Genomic DNA, 19,163 nt, shown 5'->3' on the forward strand with positions numbered 1-19,163 from the left:
GGAAACGTGCTTTTTACATTCTTCTTCAACAGAAACACTTTTGTATTTTAACTGCTTTCGTATGCTAGAAGTCACCATGGAAAATTCACAGTATAATTTTTCACCCCCCTAGTTGCCTTTGTGCAGATGGTTGAGGTAATTTAAATAATTTAAATCATTTAAGAAGTTATTTAAACAGTCACATACGCTAATGTGCTGGAGAGAAGCCTGTGCCTAGCTGTGCAATGGCAGCTTGTGAGCTTCAGGGGGATCGTGGAAGTGCTTAGTGAAGCCTCTCCTTGTCTCCGGGGTCTCTGCAGGTGCAGAAAGCTGCTCCTGTCCCCATGCCTGTGGAAGTGCAACTGTCCCCAACAGGGACTTCAGGAAGCGCTGGGTGTCATGTCAGTTATAGACTTGGATTCCACAGATCCATTCGCTTGCTGGTTTTTGTTTGCCTTTTGCGTAGTTCAGAGGGACTTGGACAGACTCACAAAAGAAAAGTCTGCAGATCAGCACTGTTTTAAGAAATTGCGAACCTTTCACTTAGAGCCAAGACTTGTTAATCCTTGCACAGTTTTAACTGCCTGCCTGAAAGGCTGATGTAGCTACCACCCTCACAGCTCATATTAGGTCCCACTGACTTAAACTAAAACATATTAACCAGCTAAAACAAGACTTGCAAAGCAACTGTGTTTTGTAAGCTTTGACTAGAAATCAGTGATAAAATTTCTTAATATTTTCACACCCTCAGTCCAAGCTACGATAAAACTATGAATAACTCCTTTGTTTGTGAATTCATCTGTTAGAATAAGTGTTTCATTTTTCCCAGAAACGCTTTTAGAGGGCCCTGCAGATCTCTTACAGGGTCCTAACTTGCCCTTGTGAATTACACTGCATGGTGGCCATCAAGAGGAAGTTTATTTGGAAAAGCACTGTGCTATGTAAAACATCACAAAAGACAATGAGGAATTCCTCAAGGGATCCTTCTACTTCCTGTTGGAAGTAGAGGCAGGTGAAGCGAAACAAAACTGAATCATATGTTGTTATAAGTTAATAGATGTAAAAAAATATTTAAAAATATGTCTGAAGTTTTGTCGATCAGGGTGATGAGTACATGCCATGGTTATCTAACCTCATACTACGTTAGACATCTAGTACTGAAAAAATGTGAGCCTGAATTCTTGTCCCACATAATCAATAGCTCTACAGCTGGAGCTCAGGCTACCCTGAATCCCACTGCAAATCTCCCCATGACCAACTGCTCCTATTAGGAAAAACCAGTTTGTTTGTTAAGAGTTTATTATTTCTGAACTTGGGTCTATCTGAGGACAAACAATTTCAAAGTTTCTCTGGGCTTTTGGAGAGCTAGGGGCAAACAAGGAGGAGATGCACTTTACCTCCACTGACTTCAGGGTGGTCCTGAGTTATCCCCTGATTCAAACTGCATCATGACAGCCTAACAACGTCCTGTGCTCCAAAACATCATTGCAGCACAGCAGAATATCTTGACAAGGGTCTAGCACAGGCCAGAAAGTAACAGACTTGAAAAGTTAAGAAGTGAAGAGGAAGTGGGATGGAACAAATCACAAGCCCATTTATTTTGGCTTTTGTTCATTTGCTTGGAACAGAAAAAAAAGTACTCTATTATAGGAGGATGATACCATCCTTACATTCCTGAAGATTACTGAATGCTATGTATAGATTTTATCAGGAAAACAAATATGCCTCTATTGAATATTCATATGAATTGAAAATTAGTTTATATAGGCTTTGAGGTAGAAAAGAAGATGATTTTCGGGTATCGCTTCCTTGAGACAAGATGGTGAGAGGCCCTTTTTAGTGCATGTCGTGCACTTCTGCAGTGTGAAGAACTCTGTTGAAAAGTTTAGTTTGTTGTTACCCAAAGAGGTCCGAAGTCCTGAGTACTCAGCAGACTTTCTGGAATGGGAAGGAGAAAAGCCCCTAGCTACAGCTATTCCTTCCAGCTCTATGGATGGCTTTAGAAGAGACCATCTGCCAATCGCTTTAAGAAGGTGGATCATGATCATGCTCCCTGCCTAGCTGCTCTCCCAGGCCGCTTGTTCCGATAGTGAGACCCAGCTCCTTGCTGACTCAAAGAGCTGTTTTTGTTGTTCTAATGTCTAATTTTCCATGTGGCAATATAGTGAACTTACCAGTGCGGCTTGCCAAGGTGCAATGGAGATGTTATCTTGTTTAGAAAAACAAGAAAACAATTCTGACAGGATGGCTTATCTTTATAGGACACAATTAATTTAGACATCGTGCCTGGGATGATGGGGTCAAGATACAGATAAGTAGGACTACAGTCAGGTGTTGCTGGGTCGGACATAACTTTTGTTTACAGAGTGTGTATGGTTACATTCTAGCACAGATATTGCCCAGATAAGTCCCTGAGGATCTTCTCATAGGAACTGTCTTTTCGGAAATATCAAATATTGCTCCAGTCTGTTCAACTACTATGTGGCTCATGCCATAATATATTCCTCCTTCCCCAACCAATTCCTACATTTTATTGCATCCCATGGCAGAACTGGTACTATAGGGGAGGAGACAAGAGGTGTGTCACGTACGACCACAGCACCGATGGAGCCTGTTACCAACGGCTGGAGCTACCCTTGAACCTGCACAGAAAGGAGTGGAGCTTTCGGAAACATCTGCTGACACCTTAGGCCTTCTTATCATCGTGGCTGACTAAGTGGCACAATTTAGATGTGTTGTTGCCTTAGTATCTTAATAGGAGAACTATCCTAGGGATTCAAGGTACCCTTTTCAGGTGAAACATTAACCGCTGTTACATAACGAATGGACTGAGTTGTTCCTAGTCTATACAGCGAGGTAGGAAATTTGTGTGAGTCTGACCCCTCCATCCCAGCGTCACAACTGTCCTGGGGACTGTGCAGTCACTCCCGTAAGGGCAGCACTGCTCAGCTGCGCGAGGCAATCCGGCTCCCTTCTCTTGTTTGTTTTATTTGATATTGTTATGTGTTTTTCATCTGCTTGTTATGAGATTACTGACCAAGAAAACAAAAAGCAGAACAGGATTACAGATTGTTTCCATTAATAAGAACAAAGCCTATCTCTAAAACAGCGTCCCTCATCAATAGATTTCAAAGCAAAAAAAAAAAGGTCAGCTTCACAGTCCCCGTGTTAAGCAACCTGCAACCCGTGCCACCTCATGAGCAACATGAAACAGTTCTTAGCTTTTCTTTTATGTTCTACCAAAGTTGTACAATAGGTTAAAAGGTAGGATAATGTAGAACAACATTAATTTGTCTTATGGTAAATGTTTGTAATGCCATTTTTACAACCTCGGTCATGGAACCTAATGCTTACCTCTATATTGTCACTATGCCCATTAGGAAACACGTTGCTGACTGTATGGCATATTAAATATTAAAACAAGTAAATAATCTGGTGATGTTGAAAGCTGCAGGTAAGGTTGTACAAGTCCTGTGGTGAGGAAGTTTGTGTGGGTACTGTTTGAATGTCTAGTGTTTAAATGTTTGGGCGTTTACGTGTTTGGGTATTGTGCTGACTGCGTGAGCTCAGCCTGGATAGGTGCCATTGGGGTTGGAACAGCAGTTTGGTACCTGAGCATTTAAACAACGTTAATTCTAAGTTAAATCATGTTTTATTTAAATGATCAAATCAGTATTCCTGTGAACAAAATGAAAACAGTAAAAGAAATAAAGTATTTTTATTTATTACAAAACCTAACCATATTAAAACCATGTTAAAACCTCCAAAACTTATTTTGATTTCAAGAAATACTGACAAACCTGATCAGGCTAATGTATTGAAACTATCATTATATAATTTGAATAAACTATATTAATAATTTGTATATATAGTTGCACTTGGACAGCACAAGAGAATTATTCACACATAGTGATGCTGTGTGTGTTTCTTCTGAAAAAAGATCATGTCAATAAGACAATATTTAACAAAGATAAAGGTTAGAGCTCACATGTCCTGGCACAGTGAGATAGCAATCAGTATAATTTCAGCAAGAACTACGCTAAGTTCATATCTGCTTTAATACTGGAGTCTTTATATGATAATAACAGATTACGATAGTTAAAAACACTTAGCACAGCTTAAAATCGTACTGAAATAATTTGACCTTTGTTATTTGGCTTGAATTATAACTTCAATTTTATAATAGACAGACTGAGATTAAAGTAAATTAATTAAGTACTTTATTTCAATATAGAGATAAGGAATAATATTGTTATCTTTCTGCTTCATAAGGCTTCTCGTATAGATAGGCCAGAAGTAGAAGGGTAGACCATGGCAATTACATTATTGTTATATTGTTATAATAAAAGCTTAATTTAATAAGCAGTTAGAGCTGTGCAAAATGCTTACATATTTACATAAACAGAAAGCCAACATGATTACAATTTTACAATAAAGCAACAGGATTCTTAAGGCTACCCTGCCTTGGGAAATTTTGTTTTTGTTTTCCAGCAAAAGTAGAACAAATCTGTTTTGAACATTAGAATGGCTGCTGGTGATAAGAGATTTTAGACTTTGAGAGATTTTTTTCAGAAAAAAAAGCGTTCAACACTGCTTTTTCTTTATTAATACTAGAGACTCTAGCAAAACCCACATGCTTTCTTTATTATCTGCTTTCTTGTTTTTGTTATCTCCTGCTGCTGTCAGTGCTTTCCAAATAGAGAAAAACATGTCCTGTTTGGAAGATCTGCCAAGGTGAAGACAAGCAGACAATCAAACAGACAGTGGGTAAGGAAGAAAGAAGCAATATATAAGTGTAGCAAGTGAGTCACAGCAGTCAAGTGTAACATAAATTGTGTTTTAGATAAAATAAATATGTCCATGTCAGTCACCTTTAAGACGTCATGTTAAAACGTTTTGGGAACAACAGTGATTTAGCTAAAAAATAAGATTTTAGGGTAGCCTCACATGAAATTGCATAATCTATAACTGCACAGAATCTTTTTATCCTTCATGTTCAATGGAGCCTATGATTTGCTCTGCAATCACATGCTTTATATTGAAATAATTCTTCTCCTAGAGGATTTAAAAATTAACATTGAACTCAGTTAAGTACCTTATCTCGAAACAAAAGCGGTCAAGTTAAAAATCCCCCTTACTTTCAATGATCCCTGCCATGTTCACACAGCGACCCCAGAGAGCCCATAACTGGGTTCTCTCTGCATTCAGGTCACATATGGGAGAAAATATGATAGTGTTTTTATGTGAGAAGGTGTTTAGCTCAGAATGTGCCACTTTAAAACAGTTCGTCTGTAAAGAAATAAAGCACATGTGACAGTTCAGTGATGGTATTTTGTTAATTTGTGGAAAAGTCCAATTTAAATTTATAAAGGATAGAAAAGAAAGGAGAAGATCCTGATCTGAAATGTTTGTGCCTCCCCAAAAGTCAAGTTCAGAACCGCAAGTAGAGATTTCTTTTACTTTTCTCTCCCTGTTTCCCAAATGGGGAAAGCATCCCTAAATAATATATAAAATTTATCTAAAATGCTGAACGTGACGTTTCAGATTCATTAATCCTGACTCCTTGGGTGCGCGTGACTGCTTGAAATAGGCTTATTTTGAGCAAAATGGAGTTACATTTTTCTTACTCTTCCTTTGAAACAGAGAAAGAGTTAATTTTAATGAGAAAGTGCAAGAATTGTAGCATATGTGTTAGAGATTAAAGATCGGCTATTATAAATTGTCAATCTATAAGCCACCAGCCACTAGCTAGCAGTGCACTTTGACCTTGTCCTTATATGTAACAGGAAAGAGCTGTTCTTAGCCCAGAGAGGACGGGACCACTGCGACAGCAGGAACAGCTGGCTGCTCATGTGATTTTTAATTGCAAGAGCAATGGAGGCAATATTTGGTAGAAATAAAGAAGAACATCCAGAGCCCATAAAAGCTGAGGTGCAAGGTAAGTGAACAAAAATAATACTTATTAGTACTTTGGTGCTTTTAAATGTGTAAATACTGAAACACCTTTTCGCTCGAGGCAACCCTGAGAGGGGAAGTTGAGAAAGTGAAAAACGTAGGTGAATTTTGTTTGAAGGACTGAGCTCTCTGATCTTATTTGTGCCCCAAACTCTGGGATTGTTTTCTCAGTTTATGGGAATTTCTGTGTACTTTTCCATAAAGTCTATTTGAAAAGGATTCACTGAATTTGGTGGCAAAGGACGAAGTCTAGGGATTTAATCTGGTGACACCTCCCCCCCATTCTCTGTTCCCAGTTTCAGTTTCTGCTCTCTGTAACCCTTCTGTAGCCTCTCGCTGTTTGCTCTTCCAGCTGAGCTCATTCTTCCTTGCTTCCTAGCATGGACTGTCAAAACTGAAAATCTTTAGCCATAGTAAACCCTAGCAAAACAGCTGCAGTAACTGCTGCCACCGTGTCCTGTTAAAAACACAGATCCGAAGGTAGTCCCATAAAAAAGGCAGAATATCCTCCACAGAGATAAGAGTAAATGACTTGAAAGATGATTACAACTTGTGCGACTTTGTTACTGTTCGGTTCAGTGACTGACTTTGAAAAGATTTTATTTCAATCAGACAAAATACCTTAAAAAAATTGGAGTGTTTCTGTGCTTTTCAAAAAACTTCAATTCCAGGGGAAACTTGCTTTTGTAACATTTGGAATTATTTTCAATCAAAGCCATTTACTATATCCAATCTGTACAGAAAAATGGTCTATTTCAGCAAAGACTCCATATTTCAGAAATTAAAATAGATTTTATAAAGAACTTTTTCATTCTTAATGATGACTCAGTATTTACTAATTTTGACAACTAGAGGGAAGCTTGAGTTCTTTAAATATTTAGCTACCTCAGGGCTCCGCAAGTATTTTGGCTGGTTTGTTATTCAATATATCCACTGTAAATATGACCCCATACTACTAACGTCAGCCATGATTTAACCCTTGATTTCCAAAACCTTGTACCTCCATGTGATTGTATGAGACACCTCCATTGCTATGATAGCTAATAGTCTACTAAATATTTAGAGATTTTGGGGTGACTTTTGTGGCTTCACACAGTGTAGAATAGTATCATTATTGCTACTTTATATAAAAGTCTAAAGCAAAAGAATACTAGGTCCAAACTTTTAAAGCTTTGCAGGTGTTTAGGATGCTGATTGGTACCCAGTGTGATTTACAGAAATCCTTAAGCCCTTAATTGCCACTGGGATTAATTTTCATCTGAAACCCTTATTACATGCCCCTTTTCTCCATGCTTTTTATCTTTTTTTTAATGCCAAAAATACACTAGATTACACCAGAAGTTTCAGAAGCTGCACCAGGTCTCCTGTGCTCCAGGGCACTTTCTTCTCTGTTTCTCTCTCCCAGTGAATTGTTTTATTGGCCTGTCCTGGAACTTCTTGAACATCTTTATTCTGGTACCCAGAAATAATTGCCATTCAATTTTTAGCCCTAGATCCTGCAAGATGTTGTTTGAATTGCAGAAATTCTGTTTTTCTTGACTGATGTGCCCCTGAGCAGAGAATAGTTTTATTGGTTTCAAAGCCTGCCTGTGTACAAGGCCTATTACATTTTTTGCTGACTGATAGGAAAAAGTGGTTGCAACAAGACCACGTGCAGTCAGCCCAAACTCAGCAATGGCTCAGACAGAAAAGTTTGCAGGGACATGACCAGAAGTTCGTGTTTATTGCACAGATTTACAGTCATTAATAACATTGGTAGGCGTACAAAAGACCACACTTGTACCCCACTGCAGGTGCATGTAGTGTTAGAGAAATAGCAGAGACAACAGTATTCTATTTGCAAATAACAGAAAACGATAGAAAGGGAAGTGACAAGAAGAGAAACACTTAGATTTTAAGGCATATAAACAGTTGAAATTTGTTCAATGTTTGAGTTTCTCAGCTTTGCAAGCCCAGTGACGTTCCTTTAATTTTGTTATAGTGTGTGTCAAATGGTAGCTTCATTTATTCCTTGAACCAATTTGGTGGGGAACATTTTGTATTCAAACCTTGACAGAACTTAGATGTTTTCAGCGTAATAACCTTTGTTTCTGTTTGAAATACCAGCAATAAGATTAGTGTCACAAAAGCACTGCCACAGTGACACTACATTATGCTGTGCAATTTAATTAATGAAATTGTTCCTGGAATTTATTTAGTCTGAAGTTTGAATTGATATATTGAAGGCCAATGCAAGTCATATCATATATAAAATATATTCATTTCTGGTAAGCCACAGCTTTTCCTGGTATGAGTAAAAGGGCTTAAATTAATTACTTTAAAATCTGAATCCAAGAAAGAAAGGTCCAGCTCTATTTACTTCTTGATATTTGGCAAATTACATTCCAGAAATTCCATGTTTTTGGTGCAGAATATTACTAATGCTATGTTTTTGAGCGGGTCTTATTTTAGTTAGCCAAAAGTCCAGTATGCTCTTAAAAATCTTGACTTACACCCATAGTGTGTCTGCCTATGTGAAGTCTGTGCCCTTTGGAAGATTGTCCTACAGCATGCTCCTGGCCTAGATGAGCGTGTGCTGATATGTCCTGTTGTTTACAGGTGAGTGGCCTACCTGGCTGCAAGGGATACTTCTCCGAAATGGCCCAGGGATGCACACAATAGGGGACACTAAGTATAACCACTGGTTCGATGGCTTGGCTCTGCTGCATAGCTTTACATTTAAGAATGGTAAGTGGTTGCACACTTAAAAAAACTTTAATAATCCACGTATTAGTGTATTATGTTGCTAATTCTGATTTTATTGTCATTAAAATGTTTCCAGGTAAAAAAAAAATAGGACATGCAAGCTCTATTTGGCTGATTAGTCTGCCACAATTGCCAGTCCAGACAGGCATGCATTTTCCTGTAGCTTCTTTCTGAGAGGAAAGGACTGTGCACATCTACGAGAGGAATGTCCAAAAGGGGATATAAATGTACTAGCTTCCTATGTCACCAGATTCTGAAGCTGCCCTAATTTGCTTTAGATACCCAATCACTCCAAGTGCCCATTAAAGAAGAGCAGCTACTGGATATCAGAATCTCTTGGACATACCCCTGTCTTGCAACTACAGCTTTCCTCATCTGTGATGAAAGGAGGTGGTAAAGGAAGTGCTATCCATGATGGTTCAGGGGGGCAGACTGTGATGCGAGAGGAATTCCTTCTGAAACATTTCCTTGTTTTAAGACCAGCTTTGAGTCATGGAAGCAAGCATTACAAGCAAGACCACAGCTCACTGTCTATGCTAAATGGGGGCAGGAATTGCTGCTCCAGCAGTGCACTGTGTCTAAGAGCTAATTCCTGCCTCTCATCTGCACAGCCAAGTGCATGCGAGGGTAATTGGCTTTGAGGAAAGTGTCTCTAACATCCACTCTCACAGTGCTCTCACTAGCAAGGGGAGCACCTCTCCAGTGCTGTTATCCAAGATACATTATGTTGTCCTTTTCCTTGGAGTGCCAAAGTTCAGTACTGTCTGAATTGCAGAATAGCCTTCAACAGCGCTGAGCAGTCACAGTGAGGCAGCCTTTGCCTTGCACCCAGTGCAGGAAAACCTCTGTTGTTTCAAACTACATCAGCCGAAAGAACCATAATAAACAGAGGTTCTTCTGCTATGGATGAACAACCTGGTTTCAGGGAACACTAGCATTCCTCTTTTGGGATTTGGATGTATCTATTACAACTGCCAGGAGAGAAACCAGGCCACTGTGTCACTCACAAACCAAACCTCACTTATGTATTCATAACACCCTTACAAGCAGTCCTCCTACTTGACACACTCATGAAGTGAAAATAGACATCTCCTCTATCTAAAACAACATGATTTTCTGTAAATTTCTTGCAACTCTTTTACAGTGTGAGGCAGGATGTTTTACATTGTGATTCTCCTTGCAAAAAGTATATACCGGTATATACACTGTGTATACAGAACTGTGTTTTACCCCTGCCATCCTCCATTACTAGTGTGTATCTTTTAGTCTCCATTTCTTCAGTAGGAGGCATTTAATGAAGCTGCAGGAAGTACTTGCCTAACCAGCTCAATGTCATTAAAAAAAAAAAACAAAAAAAAAAACCTATAAAGAAATGACCAGCCATTTTGTTTCCTAAACTGTCAGTACTTCCCTAAACCCAAAAGAGCTCAGCCCCTTCAAATGCAGAAGTCCAGTAGGTGCGTTAACACAGACTAGCCTTCAAACAAGTGTTACTCTTATAAACAACAGACTAAATTTTGCTAATATCCAATATTTACCATTGCCTGCACATAGATGTCTAATTAAAAATTTTAGCATAGATTGTTTTGGTTTACTGGAAGATTCCTTTTGTTTCACTAGTTCCACAGGCGTGTTAAAATTTGTTGGGAATCGGGGAAGCTGGACAATCTGAAGTATTTGCTTTTCAGCTGCCACAAATCCGGTTCAGCTTCCAGAGCTGAAGTGGCCTTACAAAACAGGGATGCAGGGGCACAGCAGCAAATGTGCTAACGATCTCAGAGTGAAAAATGACTGAACCTCTTTGGTCTTTGTCAGGTGAAGTTTACTACAGGAGTAAGTATCTCCGAAGTGATGCATACAGCTGCAATGTAGAAGCAAACAGAATTGTGGTGTCTGAATTTGGAACTATGGCTTATCCAGATCCATGCAAAAACATATTTGCCAAGTAAGCAATACTTCTTCCAACAAGATTCTGCTATCTACTTCTCTCTCCAACACAGATGTCTTTCTACTTGCTCTTTGCACATATTCCCAAGTATTAAATCTATATCATAAACTTTGAATTGCCAAATATTGATAAGATCAGGAGATAACTCTCCGAACCTCAAACAACACCAAGCATCCTATAGGTTATTCTAAGACAAATATTTTTATTTCACTTTATCAATATTTTTTATTCACTACTGCAAGTATTTTTTGTCATTTTGGAAATGTAAATATTTTCCTATTTAAGTGTTTCACAAAATTTTATAAATATGAAACTTTTGAAAGAAAGAAGCATCAAGAAAAGAAGAAAAAGATGAAAAGATGAGTGTGTAATTAACTCATCCTCTTTAAATACCTCACAGCTGTCAGCAGAACTGGATGTGGCCCTCATTTATGCATGGAAAAGCAGTCACATGCATGTCCTCAATCCTAGGTCAAGCTAAGGGCAATCAAGTCCATCACCTCCATCCCAGCTCTTGCACAGGGAAGAGTATGAGGGACCAGAATAGAGCCCCTGGGGCATTGACGAACCCAGCTCTTACTGTGCTACCACGATCAGCCCGCTCTGCCCACAGTGACTCCGGCTTTGCACAGGGTACAAGTTAATAAAACTTCTGCTTCTCCCAAGGACTAATGAACCAATATGAAATTTGCCTTTGTACAGGGCTTTCTGTTACTTATCTCACACCATTCCTGAGTTCACAGACAACTGCCTGATCAACATTATGAAAACGGGGGATGATTTTTATGCTACCAGTGAGACTAACTTCATTAGGAAAATTAATCCGCAGACTCTGGAGACCCTAGAGAAGGTATAAATGACTGTCTGTCATGGTTCCTTATCTGCTAATGAATGCAATTTCAGACTGACTCATAAGGCTTCTTTAACATTGGCAGGACACAAAATGAGAAGGATGTTTCTACTGTTTTATTAGTGACTTTTTTGAAATCAGAGTAAAAGAGAGATAGTAGAGATCATAGATTTTTTAAGGATTTGCGAGTCCACAGTACTTTGCGCTGTTCAAAGTATAAATCCCAGGCAGGTGAGGGAAAAGCTGGGCTTTTGACTATTTCATTTGTACCTAATCTCGCAGGGTTGCAGGCATAATGCCATATTTCTTGCTTATGACGGACATCTGATTATTTAGGATTATTCCCATTTTTATGCTCCGCTGGTTAACTTTATAACAAACCAAGTGATTTACATAATTAACCATTTATTCAGTAGGTCAATTATATCACTACTTTTCAAGTACCTTATGCAAGGTATTACTTAATTATTAAAAGTAAATCTTGACATACTAAAATATGCATTGAAGGGCTTTTTTTTCTAGCAAGATGTACAATTTGAATAAAATTTCCAAGTTTTAAAGAGAATAGATTTTTTTTTTCCTAGAAAATTGCTAGACTCGCAGCCCTATTGAATAAATTGTGTTTGGGATGAAATGGGCATTTGCAGAATAACATCTTTAATCAGTTCTTCTATTGTTACAGAGTTGCAAGGGAGAGATAAATCTAATTCATTCCGTAACTTGTTATTGCCTTAAATTAGGAATTGATCTGAGAACCTGCCTAAGTCATTTGACTTAAATGTTTAAACATCAAGCCTTTTTTTTCATGTGGGTACCAAGAGAAGGCCAAAAAGTGCTAAAAAGCTAGTGGACTGCATAGTGTTAGCTGCGGTGTTCAATATTCTTACTTAGATATCTCCAATATCTCCTGTTGTGTCATGTGCCAGGTTGACTATAACAAATATGTAGCTGTAAATGTGGCAACTTCTCACCCTCACTATGACAGTGCTGGAAATGTTCTCAACATGGGTACTTCCATTGTTGATAAAGGGAAGACAAAATACCTTCTATTTAAGATTCCTTCATCTGTGCCAGGTAAGATAGAGCTTTTATCAGTATTTCTTAGAAACTTGTTAGCAATTTACTTTTTTCTGAGATTAAGTGGCCATGGTGCAATTCTTCTAAAAAGCTATTGTGTTTATTTTCTAGCTGTTAACTTAGTGTGAACTTAATGAACTTAACTTGTTAGCTTGTCTGGGCACTGGCTATTAGAGAGGTTGCTATTAAGTACTGCATAGGCAGGGTACTACATTAGGAAGGACTTTACTTTTAGAAGACTTTGTCTCCATTTGTAGCTTTCCACCCTGTTTTGTGATGTGTGGATGGAGGATGAACAGAAACAATTTTATCTATCAGGCAGTGTCCTGCAATTTGAGGTCGTAAATTTTATTTTGTCTTATAAAAGAAAATGCTTTTAAAATGCTGATCCTGAAATTTTAGGGAAGCATAATCTCTAACAACACCTGATTTTAGAGTTCATTGCTTACTAACCTGGCTTATGCTAGGCCTTGCTGAGACATTGTCATTTTTTTCCACAGCAAATCACTTCCTTTTTGCCTACAACCCAATCCTATCACCTTCTTTGTTTAATGCTGCTAATGTGCTGTATGTCCCCTTGCCTGAGTGATCCTTCCATAGTTGAAAGAGAAGTTCCCCATTAAGCCTTTCTGTCTGAGGCAGAAAGAAAGTCAATAAAGATCAAATAGGAAGTAAGTCCATGGCCACAGGGGCAGCTGAGCCCTCTTGCAAAGCTGCCAGTTCAGCTGAACAATTTTCTCCTCTCTGCTGGACCTTCTGAAGAGAGGAGTGAACGGAATCAAATACTGAGGTGTGGGGGTATCTAAAGGAGTGTGCCTTTGTGGTCTTACTACGTGGCTTCATTCAGACACAAACTTCCCTGCTAATTCTGCAGGAGGGAGAGACATGTTCTTAATGGGAAAATGTCAAACAAATTGCAAGGAATGTCCTCCATATGTAGGAGTAACAAACGCAACCAGATGCTTGAATTTAATATAAAAGTACTTTATTTTTATTTATTTTCAGAAAAAGAAAAGAAGAAATCTTGCTTTAAACACCTGGAAGTGGTGTGCTCCATTCCTTCTCGCTCGCTTCTCCATCCAAGTTACTACCACAGCTTCGGAATCACAGAAAATTATATTATCTTCGTAGAGCAGCCGTTCAGACTAGATATTGTCAAAATGGCAACTGCTTATATCCGAGGTGTGAACTGGGCTTCCTGCCTGGCCTATCATAAGGAAGAAAAGGTATTTTTTCTAAAACCGAGCAAGAGAGTCAGCCAGGCCAATATCCCCTTCCATGCCCTTCTCTCTTTCATCTGGCTCATTAATTTCAGTAATCCCTTTTTTTCACTTCAGTTGCTGACTCTCATGATGCACATTTTTTAGAAGCTGTGTGTTTTTGAATGGTATCCCTGTATCCAAAAATTTCTGAAATTCTGATTCTGAAATGCTTCAGAAGGACGATACTATTTGACATTATTTGGCCTCAAGAGAAAATAGTGTGAATGAGATCTGCTCTAGGTGCAGGGTATGAGATGGAAGAGCCAGGTTGGTAGAGATCTCTGGATCCAACAAAAGGATGGTCTTTCATTGTGGAAACTGAGGAAGAAACAGGCTGGGGATTTTCCAGGTTTTACTGGAAAACTTCAGTCCTCAGAGCAGCCCAAACACAAGAAGGTGCAGAAGTGCTTTAAACTCATTTTACTCTTGCATTTTTTTTATTTTAAGTTAGTATCACTTGTCTCCTAGCAGCAAATTCTGAATTCTTAACAAGCTTCTGTTGAAACAAACAATGCATTAGATTATTGATGGCTTAAAGTACAATAAAAGTTCTAATAAATGATTATTTGCTGATTTTTGAATGGTTTTAACTAGTAAATTGTTTGCTATCTTTCAGACTTGGTTTCACTTCATAGACAAGAAGACTAAAAAAGAAATACCCACCAAGATTTATACTGATGCTATGGTGCTTTTTCACCATGTTAATGCTTATGAAGAAGATGGTCACATTGTTTTTGATATTATTGCCTATGCAGACAATAGCCTGTATGATATGTTCTATTTAAAAAACTTAAATAAGGACTTTGAAGAAAACACCAAGCTTACCTCTGTGCCAACCTGCAAGCGATTTGTTGTTCCACTGCAGTATGACAAGGTAGAAAGAAAATGGCTTTTCTGTCTGCTCTTACATCATTAATTTAAAATACTTCAATGTGAGTAATGGGTGATTATTAGTTGCCAACCCTTGTGTACAAATTCCTGTTTCTTTAAAAATAATGTGTTTATGAAGCACGTAGGAGTTTTGTTTGCTTTGTGTGAGAAATGGCAGTGAGAAGTTGGACACAGCACTACATGGATCTGGGTTCTGATATCTTCCATGACAGAGACAGGGCTATGTAGCATACATAATTTTCTTCTCCGTGGGAGTATTTGTAAAATGTTATTAAATATGAGCAGATATATCAACTTGGATGCTGATTGGCAAGGCACGCATGAGATTGAATAATTGGTCCCTTCCAATTTACTGGAAACTGGTAATGTACTCACACTCCCAACTGTTGCAATCGTTTTATTAAAATTAGAAGATTTCATTGAAGCGTGAGATTTACCAGCAAGAGGAAAGATCTTATCCTTAAATGTAATTTAAAACGTCACTTTACATCATTGTTTCCAGGGAAATTTTTATACTGCTCGACAACTTCAGCAAGTTTCTGCCTGATGCATTTGGAATGGGTAGATAATACCTTTTCTTACTATGAATCTTGCCTACTAGTACTCAGACAGTACTATTCAAGCTATGAATGTAGCTTTTCTTTAAATTAAATATTAATGTTTACTCATTTTATAATATAAAATAGCATCACTTTATTACATAAGCTACCTACCTCATTTTATGCTTCTTTAGAATATCACTAGAGTGAACTATAGGCAAATTAAAAACAGGAATGCCTAACACTTATTTTTGCACTTGATCTATATCAGGTGCAACAATGTAACTTCTGATGACTTTTAGTAAGCATTTGATATCTGACTCGACTCTTTTAAACCCATCTTCCTAAATTAAATTCACAAACTATGGAATCCATTTACTGTGTTTTTCAGCTGTGTCCACAAAAGCCATTTATAAGGATTGAGTGAATCACTCACTGTGATTCAAAAAGGTTAAGCTATGCTCTGTTAAAATCATATGAGTATACAAAGATTGCTAGTGAAATAGTCAGAGTCTAATCTTACAGCATAAATGCCAATGAGGAGCAACTTCTTGAAATGGGATTATTTGTTTCATCACAAAAAGAATGTATAAATTAATATAAAATCTCATGAAAAATCTAATCTGGAAGCATATTTTTAGAAACACGGTAAGTTTTCAGCATATGTCTTTTTTTCAGGATGCAGAAGTGGGTTCTAATTTAGTCACACTTCCATCTACTGCAACTGCTATAAAAGAAAAAGATGGCAGCATCTATTGCCAACCTGAAATATTATGTGAAGGTGAGATATTCAGTAAACAAATCCCAAATATATTCTCTTCCACATAGGTGCTTTCTGATATTGTCTAATAGCCGTTGGCATATGAAAGATCTTTTTAAAACTAAAAGAAACAAAACTTTTAAATAACATGTTTTGTGTAGATAGCGATGTTTTTCTCTTCCTTACTTTCCTCCAGTGAGTGACTCCAAGGATATAAGACCCTGGATCTGCACAGTAGTTCAGAAACAATTCGCAGGCAGAATTCAGGAGTCAAGGTTGTAAATTGGGGCATAAAAGAATTATTCTTACTGAGATTGATAATGGGACACCAGTTCTAGAAAAATACATATTTGAAAAGATTAAAATGTCATCCTAACCCTGCAAATTGTTGATATCTCTCTATTCTTACCAATGACCTGAAAAGCCAAAAGGAGGACAAATTGCAAAGGATCTCAGGCAAAAAAAATATATATATTTCAGAGCTTTGTATGTCTTGGTAATCTTGAATGAATGAAGTCCAAGGAATGCATCTCTCAGATACTTATCAAAGGTGCAATTGTTGAAATTTCTGAAGTCTGTTTTATGTTGGTGTAAGGTCCCAAGTTCGATCTTACAGCTATTAATATAGCTTGCAAATCTACCTATAAAGAGTAACTTCAGATAATCTCTTTTTCTCTTGTTTTTCTAAGTCTTGAGTTTTATTTCATCCAGGGATAGAGCTGCCTCGCATCAACTATGACTATAATGGCAAGAAATACAGATATGTTTTTGCAACGGGAGTCCAGTGGTCTCCAGTTCCTACAAAGGTATATTTAACATTTGTAAAGCCAGGAATTGTGTTTATAGAACACAAATCAAATTTAAGCTGTTATAGTAGGCCCTGCTTTATCAGTTGGGTCCAAAATACATCCCAATCTGCAGAAATATATGCAAAATCAAGATCATGTGGTTCTGAGGCCAGAAATGAAACTGCCAAATCTTGGTTGTCCTCTGAATACAACTGAACCAGAAGCAACGTTTTTCTTTCTCTCTTCTCTTTTTTAACAAATTAAAGCTTCTAAAAGACCACAGTACAGTTAAATACTGTGTTCATAAATATAGCTGAACACAACTGTTAGCTTAACTGCATGACTAAACACAGCCTCACCGGGCCAAACTAAACAGTCTCAGTAGGCCAAACTATCCACCAGTATAAAACAATATTTCTTCATTTTATTAACTTAAAATATGGAACATTATAATCACTTTTGTATGAATGATGCCAACTTTTCAGGAGACAGCCTAAAGTACAAATAGATTAAGATGCAAAGTATTTTTAATTGAAGGTAAGAGTGTTGTAGAGACAAAGTCACTCTATAATTATTGTTCCATCAGAAGTGATTATAAGGCAGAGCAATTTGAGTTCACTGTTGGTTCTTGTATATAATTATCACAACTGATGATGAAATAAAGTTGGATTTCTACATGATGCAAGAAAATTTATTGCAGCATATCTGACAGTAGCTCAAGCAAATCAGCAAGTTTGTGATTTCCAGTACAGATAATCCCAGCTTGACTTAAATATAATCAAAATTGGTATTGAAAGTTTTTGTTTCACATCAGAGGATCTTTTATGAATGCAAAGATAGCAACAACCATGTCTGATGACAAAGGCTATCAGGTAAATGGCTGTTGTCTTGGTTAGAGAAGAAAACTCAAATTTTTCCATGGGTTGAAATTCAATACTTTCATTTTTGTATGAAAATGTTCTTCAGATTAAAGTGCAAATGGGAAAAGAATAAAACGGCATCTGGATGGGCAGAGAGAAGGCCATAACAGAACCTAATTGAAAATGTCTTGGCTCCCACCAAAAAATTCGTTTGGCCCATTAATGAGAACAAAGTCTGTACTCTGCTCCTTCTGTTAATACCAGTATCTGTGTGGAAATCTTGACCCATTGCTTTAGTCTCCTAGCATTGGTCCCCCATGCAAACACTCCATTCCTGTTGTATCTTTGGAATAAAGCACTAACTGGTTTTCTGACTGTATTTTTTCCTTTTTTTTTTTTTTGTCACAATAATTTAGATTGTAAAATTTAATGTCCAGACAAAGGAAACACTTCATTGGACAGAAGACCACTGCTGGCCATCTGAGCCCATTTTTGTTCCCAGACCTGATGCAAAAGAAGAGGATGATGGTAAAAAACCTGACAGCATTCCAAAAGTTGTCTACATTTGGCTACATTTAATTTTACATTATATCTTAAAAGCTTCGTTGTTTTCAGATATCACAAGAAAGTTGGTTCAGTGATTGCTGTTTCAACAGAAAGATTTAAATTGGCGCAAACCATTTTACTCCTGCAGCCGAAAGGCAATGCATGAGTAAACCAAAATCAGCTTGAGTAAACTCCCAAGACAGCCATAAACTATAAACCCAACGCTGTTCAGGACACTCCAGAGAGCCACTGAGGCTCGTATTTATCAAGAGCTTCGAGCAGCTGGGGCCTTAGGAAGGCAGATCAGAACACGAAGCAGAACTGGAAGCATCCCGGTCGTCTCCATCCACTTCTGTTCCAGGGCTACTCCCTGCAGTAGCTGAAGGGATGTGCCCCAGGCTTCACGGCTCAGTTGCCCAACAGGAATGCCAGGGACACAGCTCAGGGTTTCGTTACTTCTGGCCTTCCTAATATACGGCAGACAGACCAGAAAAGGGCACAGAAAAGAACCGCTTATTCCTTCTTTTGCACTCAGTTAGACTTCATCTAGTAGCGCTTTGAGTTTGCATCCTAAAACTCTTAGGAAACAGGAGGTTTTTTTCCAGATACAGTTATCTTCTCTGCTTGATTTACCTTGTATATCCTTCTAATTCTTCATTTATATGACACAGGTGTTGTTTTGACCTGCATTGTGATGTCTGATCCAAACAAAGCTCCCTTCCTACTTGCTTTGGATGCTAAAACGTTCAAAGAATTGGGCCGAGCCACAGTAAATGTAGAAATGCACCTGGACCTGCATGGAATCTTTATACCAGAGAAAGATATGAAGACTGAACCTGAGTAAAATGCTATTTAGCTGATCAAACAGACTGAGACCACTTTTGTACTGAATGTGGAATAATGTCCCTCTCACCATTCAGGACAACCTTATTTACTGACAGGAAATTACTCTATATGATCTCT

At 37.9% G+C, this 19,163-nt stretch overlaps 1 protein-coding gene across 1 annotated transcript; it reads left to right on the forward strand.

The window, feature by feature from the left end:
* The first annotated feature begins 5,783 nt into the window (after window positions 1-5,783).
* BCO1 (beta-carotene oxygenase 1) lies at window positions 5,784-19,163 on the forward strand. Its single transcript, XM_088529062.1, has 11 exons — window positions 5,784-5,917; window positions 8,533-8,661; window positions 10,495-10,624; window positions 11,330-11,477; window positions 12,404-12,551; window positions 13,560-13,780; window positions 14,433-14,690; window positions 15,925-16,027; window positions 16,718-16,812; window positions 18,071-18,182; window positions 18,872-19,163. Exons 1-11 carry the CDS (start codon window positions 5,854-5,856, stop codon window positions 19,042-19,044), a joined length of 1,581 nt encoding a protein of 526 aa, XP_088385188.1. The 5' UTR covers window positions 5,784-5,853; the 3' UTR covers window positions 19,045-19,163.

The sequence above is a fragment of the Tinamus guttatus genome, unplaced genomic scaffold (assembly GCF_059628265.1).
Source record: "Tinamus guttatus ecotype Peru unplaced genomic scaffold, ASM5962826v1 Tinamus_guttatus_pri_ptg000323l, whole genome shotgun sequence".
Classification (NCBI taxonomy): Eukaryota; Metazoa; Chordata; class Aves; order Tinamiformes; family Tinamidae; genus Tinamus; species Tinamus guttatus.